General features: G+C 67.5%; 1 protein-coding gene across 3 annotated transcripts; it reads right to left on the bottom strand.

Moving 5' to 3' along the window:
- Positions 1 to 2,320: 2,320 nt before the first annotated feature.
- Positions 2,321 to 6,305, bottom strand: SLC39A5 (solute carrier family 39 member 5). 3 transcript variants are annotated; one of them, XM_067529650.1, is made up of 10 exons: positions 5,962 to 6,305; positions 5,554 to 5,785; positions 5,052 to 5,226; positions 4,608 to 4,777; positions 4,272 to 4,394; positions 4,099 to 4,180; positions 3,765 to 3,953; positions 3,593 to 3,673; positions 3,307 to 3,497; positions 2,321 to 2,599 (listed from the first exon to the last, which is right to left on the bottom strand). In XM_067529650.1, the coding sequence occupies exons 1-10, from the start codon at positions 6,303 to 6,305 to the stop codon at positions 2,447 to 2,449; spliced, it is 1,740 nt and encodes a 579-aa protein (XP_067385751.1). In that variant the 3' UTR covers positions 2,321 to 2,446. The 3 variants fall into 3 exon arrangements, with proteins under 3 accessions (XP_067385751.1, XP_067385752.1, XP_067385753.1); XM_067529651.1 differs by lacking the exon at positions 4,272 to 4,394; XM_067529652.1 differs by lacking the exons at positions 4,099 to 4,180; positions 4,608 to 4,777.

The following is a 6,305-nucleotide window of genomic DNA, read 5'->3' as shown; positions in this document are numbered from 1 at the left end:
GCGGGAGCTCCCCGTGACACGCTGCAGCCGTCTTTTCCCCCTGCAAATATTAGCACAGGGCAGGTATCTTGTAAATCCTGGACCAATCTTTAGAAGAGACTCCAACTATATTCCTCCCAGCCCCCTGAAGTGGTTCATTTTTCCTTCCACCACTGGTTTAAAGCACAAAAACGTCCCCACCGGTTGCAGGTGGGCGGGCGGAGTATCAGAACAACTTTGCTTTAACCCCAAAGGTTTGTTCCTGTGCCCAAGTGCATGGGATCCTGCGGGGACTCGTAGTGAAATACGGCAGAGTTTTGATGTGCAATGAAAAGAAAAAGTGTGAAATCCTCCCCTGTGCCCAGCCCCCATGGGTGAGAGGCTGCAGGTGCCTGGCTTGCCAAGACTTGAGCCGCACTCGTTTCTTTTGAGTAGCTGGTTTCTCTCCCTTCCCATAAAACCTGGCACCCAGGAGGGCGCTGGCATCAAGTCCTGGCCAACAAAGCACTTGTTTCTGTGGAGGAACTAAAAATCCTGTTCTTCAAGGGACACACAAAGCTGTTAAACCCCCGCCTGGTTCTGTGAAATAGTTATCTTCCTCTAGAGCGAGAACAAGAAGGAAACAAACCAACAAGCCATCCAGCCCCCTGGCGTGAGTGCTGCCCGTTTGCCTTGTTCCACTCCCCCGTGTGAGCCTCGTGAATGGTTCCTTTTTGTCTACGATGTTCCGTGTATGTATTTTCAGAAATCCTGCATCTGGTTTTTTTGGGGGAGGGTGGGCCAGGGGGGAGGAACTAAAAATAAAATTTAAAAAGCATTCAGACTTGATCTATTTTATACAATGTATGCTGCAACCAAGTCCTGTTATTCATATTGTGGCTTTGAATCAATTATGTTTATTAAAATGCTATTGCTTCTATTTCTTCACTCGTCCCTGCTTTCCCACCGGCCGCCCCTCGGAGTTAGCGCCAACGGGATCGGGCCCCGTCAAGAGGGGTGGGGGGCGTTAAATAATAACCGGCCCTTGCTCTCCCGTAGCACTTTTCACCCCTAGATCGCAAAGGAAGGTCAGTATCATCACGTCTGTTTTACAGAGGGGGAAACTGAGGCGCGAGGGGGTGACTTGCCCAAGTTCCCCCAGCAAGTCAGCAGCGGAGCTGGGAACAGAAGTGTGGTCTCCAGAGCCCCAGTCCAGTTCAACTGGATTCGGTCCTTACAGAAGCCGTTGCCAGAGGCTAGGCAGGGAAACTGATCTGCCGCTGAGACTCCGTGATCAGATCTCGGTTGCCCAGCTCTATTCTGCAAAGCATCTGCCTAACCCGCTGGCCTGGTCTGCTGAGAGGCTGCGCTCTGACAGTTGGCGTTAGGCTCCTTGGCAAGCGGGTGACGCTACCACCCCTCCACGCATCCGCTGTTCGACAGCTTTCCCCCTTGCTGGCTGGCCCCTCAACTGGTGTAACGGCTTTCAGGGGAACCACGCTGAGGATTGGTCCCCCAGCTTTCAGTTGCTAGCCCACTTCAGGTTGGAAATCAGCTGGGGGGAGGTGAGAGCCCACCATGCTGGCTGCCCGGGCTAGCTCCTAGCCACGTGGGGCATCTGGCGCAGCAGAAAGTAACCCGTGCAGGACCATGGTGCCAGTGGACGCTCTGTTACATTCAGTTAAACCATTAGACGCCCGGCACTTTTCGGCGGCGACGTTCCGGCCAGCGGGAGCGCGGCCCCTTGCCGCTGGGCGTTGGCGAAGGTAAGAGTCCCCGCAGGCATGCCCCTCGATCATCACCACGGGGCCATGAACGTGTGCTCTGCATTGTGCCCTGAGCTGCCTGTGCCTGTCAGAATCCAACACTTCCCCCATCTCCCAAATGTGCTGTTCTGCCCCCGTAAGCAACGTCTCCTCTGCCCTCCCCACCACCACCTCGAAAACCTTCCACCGCCCGCTGCATTTCCTTCGCTGAAACACCGCGACTGGCTCCGGCTGCTTGGAGGCCGTTGGGCTATTGACGTAGGCAAACGCTGGAGCTGTCCTGTGTTGGGTGGTCGGGGGGGAGTCGGGGGGATTGTGTTGTCCCCACATGCTCTCCTCCCTGACCAGCAAAGTGTCGTCAGCTGCTAGAACCGCACAGCTGTCAGCCCAGCCAATGGACAGTGGGGGGCTGCCCCCAGCGTCACGCCTGTGCCGTCAGCAGGAAGAGAGCCCTGGGCTGGTAATTCTCTGCCCGCTTCCCCCAGTTCGTGCTGTGGAGATGAGCAGGGCCTGGGCTGCTGCCCGGTTGCCTGCAGCCGGGGTGCCAGGTAACTCGTCTCTGCAGCGTGAGGGAGTTGGCAGATGCGCCCTTTGGACAGAGGAAAGCCTGGAGCTAGGGCCCATGGCTGGGTGAAGCAGCCGGGAGCAGGGGGGGGTCCCTGAACCTTGGCCCTGTCCCAGCTGAGGTCGGCGATGCTGCGGGCGCCGCAGGCTCCCCCATCTCACAGATCCACATGGAAGCTCATCTGCCCTTCAAAGAAGGCGATGCAGGACATGATGGTGCCTCCCAGGAGGAAGCCCAGGTTCTGCAGGGCGAAGTAGGTCACGGCCCCCTTCCCGCTCTTGCCGGAGCTTTGCCGTAGCATCTCGGGCAGCTGCAGGGACAAGGGGGCAGCCTGTGAGCGAGGGCCCCAGCGATGCAGGAAAGACCGGGACGGGGAGAACGCCAGAGCCCCGCTGCTTCATGGGCCGAGCGCAGAGCCTTCCCTCCGGGCCAGCCTGCCAGGAGCCAGCCGAGCTGGGCCCGAGGAAGGAGCTGGTGCCATCTACAAGGGGCTCAGTTCTCCCCCCTGCCCAGCCATGCATGACCCCCCCCAGCTGGGAGGCGTAAGATGGACCTGACTGGCAGGGTTCACAACTCCCAGCCCTGGCATCAGCCCCAGCGGATGGTTCCCCCCCCCCCCCAATACCCCTGAGAGCCGAAAGCTGGGGTGTGGGGCAGGGCCAGGCCCTTGCCAGGGGCGAGGAGGGTGGGGGGAGCTGTTCGCTGGATGTAGCAAAACCCCTGCGGCGTGTCCCCCCCCTTGAGATTTCTCTCTCAGGCGCTGGGGAATTGCTGGTATTCTGCCGTCCTGGGAGCTCCGGGCGAGGGACCGGACCCCACGGGCTGAGCAAACCCAGAACAAAACCAGCCCCTGCCCCCAAGGGCCAGGCCAGGCATGAGACGGCTGCAGCCTGAGGGGGAGCCCCAGGGAACGACGCGGCCCCAGCAACCGGGCTGGGTTTTGCCCCAAGATCTTGTAGCCAAACCAGGGCGCTCAGGGAGCCGGATCCCCCCACCCCCCTCCCGGCTTCACCTCACCATGTCCACCAGCGCCACGTAGAGAAAGATGCCGGCCGTGCTGGCGAAGATCCAGGGGGTGATGGGCCAGGGGCTCTGGCTGGCGGCCGTGCCCAGGGCCATGCCCAGATAGGCCAGGGCGGCCGACGCCATGTTGGTGAGGAGCAGCCGCCGGAGGGGCATGCCGGCCTGCAGCAGAACAGCGCAGTCGCCTGCCGGGGGAGGAAAGGGGCAGGGTGAGGGCACAGCGGGGGCCAGGCCGAGGGGCCCAGGCCCTGCCACGCGGGCGGGCGGGCGGGCGACTCACCCAGCTCGTGGGGCAGCTCATGGCAGAAGACGGCCACCGTGGTGCTAAGGCCGCTGGAGACGCCTTCTGAAAACGCAGCCCCTGCGGGGGAGACAGAGGGACGGACACTGGAGTGTAGATGGGACCCACTGTCCCCCGTCCCCCCGGCGGCCCTTGTCCCCCCCCCCCTTACCGATGGCCAGCCCGTCCACCAGGTTGTGGATCCCGTCCCCCAGGATCACCATCCAGGCGAGGCCAGCGGCCGGGCCGGGCCCGTGTCCGTGGTGGTGGCCTAGCTCCTCCGTCCGTCTGTCCGCCCTCGCCCCCTCCTCTGCTCCCCCGCCTGCCGGGGCCGTCAGACGCTGCGCTTCGGGTGCTGCACCTGCGGGAAGAGCAGCTGGGGGCTGGCAGGGAGTTGGGGGCCCCGGGGACCAGCTGAGGGGAGGGGGGGCAGCCAGTGGGGGGGGTCGGGGGCTGGGCAGACACAGGCTGGGGGGGGGGAAGAGGCAGGAGAGCCCCGGGCTCACCTCCGGCAGGCGCCAGCTCCCGCAGGGCGAAGCCGCTGCTCCCGTCCGGGTCGGTGGCGGGGCTGCCCCCGGCGGCGCGTGGCTGCGGGCGGAGAGCGGAGCTGAGCCGGGCCGGGCCGGGCCGGGCTCGGGGTGGGGGGGTTCGGGGAGGGGGGGGGGTCAGTGTTTCTTACCGGCTCGCGCCGCGCCAGCGTCCCCAGCAGGTTCTCGGCCAGGAACAGCAGGTAGAGCCCGGCCAGGCTCGCCAGCCCCTTCAGCGCCGCGTCCCGCTGCGCCGGCCCGTGCGTCCCCTGCGCCTGCAGCCGGGGGGGGGCCGGTGTCTGTCTCGGGGGCCGCGGGGGGGGGGGGGGTTGGTTGGACGGGACGGGCTGCAGGGGGGCGGGGGGAGCCGGGCCCGGGGGCTGCCCTAGGGATGCTCCCCCGGGCTGGACCCCCCCCACACACACACACACCGCCCCCCACGGGGTGTCCCCCCGCCCCGGCCCCGGCCCGGCGCTGCCCCTACATACGTGCGGCCAGAGGTGCAGCAGCGCGTCCCCGCAGAGCGTCCCCACGGCCAGCGCCGCCAGGAAGGCCAGGAGGCGGCGGGCCCGGCGGCGGCCGAGGCCGGGCAGCAGGAGCAGGGCCAGCGCCGAGGGCAGGCTGAGCAGCGTGACGGCCAGGCAGCCCCAGCCCAGCGCTGCGGGAGGGAGCCGGTGAGCGGCGGGCGGGGGGGGGCTCTGTTCCACCCCCCCTCCCCCCACACCCACCCCTGGGGGTTGCAGCCTGGGCCGGGCCCCGGTAAAGTGACCCCCCCCCCCAACCCCCCGTGCAGGAGAGCAGGAAAGTCCCTTGGCCTGGGGGAGAAGCGCTCGCCCTGGCTCCGTGCCTCAGTTTCCCCCTTGGGGTGGCCACCCCTTCCCACGGCGGTGGAGGGGAGAGGCCCCCGGGGTGTATGGGGGGGGGGCCATTACCTGGCCACAGCGGCCCCCCCAGGGGCTCCAGCGTGCCCGGGCCGCGGTGCTGGACGCAGACGCGGCTGTCGATCTGGTAGAGCAGCGCCGGGCACAGCAGCGCGAACTGCTCCGGGGTGATGGTGGGAACCGAGCTCAGCCCGAAGTTCACCAGCAGCTGCGTCACGTTGAGACACTGGGGGGGGGGTCCGGGGGGGTTAGAGACGCCGCCTGGGAAAGGCACGTGACCCACCTGCCCCCCCCCACGCCCGCCCCCAGAATTCTGGGACCCGGGGGTGTCTAGTGACTAGAGCGGAGGGTCTGTGGGGCCAGGACGCCTGGGTTCCGGCTCTGGGGAAGGCCGGGGGGGCTAGTGGTTAGAGCAGGGCCTGGGGGCGCGGTGCAGGGAACCCGGCTGGGCAGCTCTGACACCCCCAGCCTCCCCCCCCGGCTGAGAACAAGGGGGGGCCCGCCCCCGCCCCCGCCCCCGCCGGGAACCGGCCCAGGCCCTCGCCCCGCTCACATCCTCGTGCAGATGGTCCGAGAGCGGATGGTCCAGCCCCAGCACCCGCTCCAGGAGGCTCCGGCCTGGCTGGGCCGGGGGGGGCGGGCCGGGGTCTCTCCTGCTGCCCTGGGCCGCCGAGGAGCTGGGCCCGGCGGTGTCCGCGGGGCCGGGGCTCCTGGAGGCGGGTCGCGGCGGGGGCGTCGGCTCTGTCCGGCCCGTCCCGGGCCCCTTCCTCCGCTCGGCTCCCGGCCTGCAGGAGAGGAAGAAAAACCGAGTCCCGGGGCCCCGGCGGCTCCTGAGTTAGAAACGCTGCGGCCCGGGGGGGGCCTGAGGGGCCCCGGCACAGCGGGGGGGGGGGAGGAGCCCAGGGCCGGGCTCGCAGGGGCTGCGGGTCGGGAGCCGGGGGCCCTGTGCAGCGCCGAGTACCTGGCGGTGCCGTTCTCCGGCTGCGCCGCGGGGGCCCGGGCCCGGTGCTCGCCGCCCTGCAGGTCCAGCACCTCCAGGTGCGCCACGTGGCCGTGGCCCCGCGCCTCGTGCTCCAGCTGCAGCACGTGCACCCGGCCCAGGCCCAGGCGGGCCAGCAGGCGGGTCAGGCCGGCCGCCGACAGGCTGCCGTTCTCGCCGTACAGGCCGAAGAGCTGCTGCAGGTAATGGGCCTGCTCCTGCGCCGCCTCCCCCTGCTCCCGGTCCTGCTCCTGGCCCGGGCCCGGCTGCAGGAGGGCGGCGAGCCAGAGCCCGGCCAGCAGGAGCGGCGGCTTCCAGGGCTCCAT

Source organism: Emydura macquarii, unplaced genomic scaffold (genome assembly GCF_026122565.2).
Source record: "Emydura macquarii macquarii isolate MOO-44397 ecotype Brisbane River unplaced genomic scaffold, CSIRO-AGI_Emac_v2 contig_2994, whole genome shotgun sequence".
In the NCBI taxonomy this organism is placed as follows: domain Eukaryota; kingdom Metazoa; phylum Chordata; order Testudines; family Chelidae; genus Emydura; species Emydura macquarii.
This window is presented reverse-complemented; position numbering and strand designations above follow the sequence as displayed.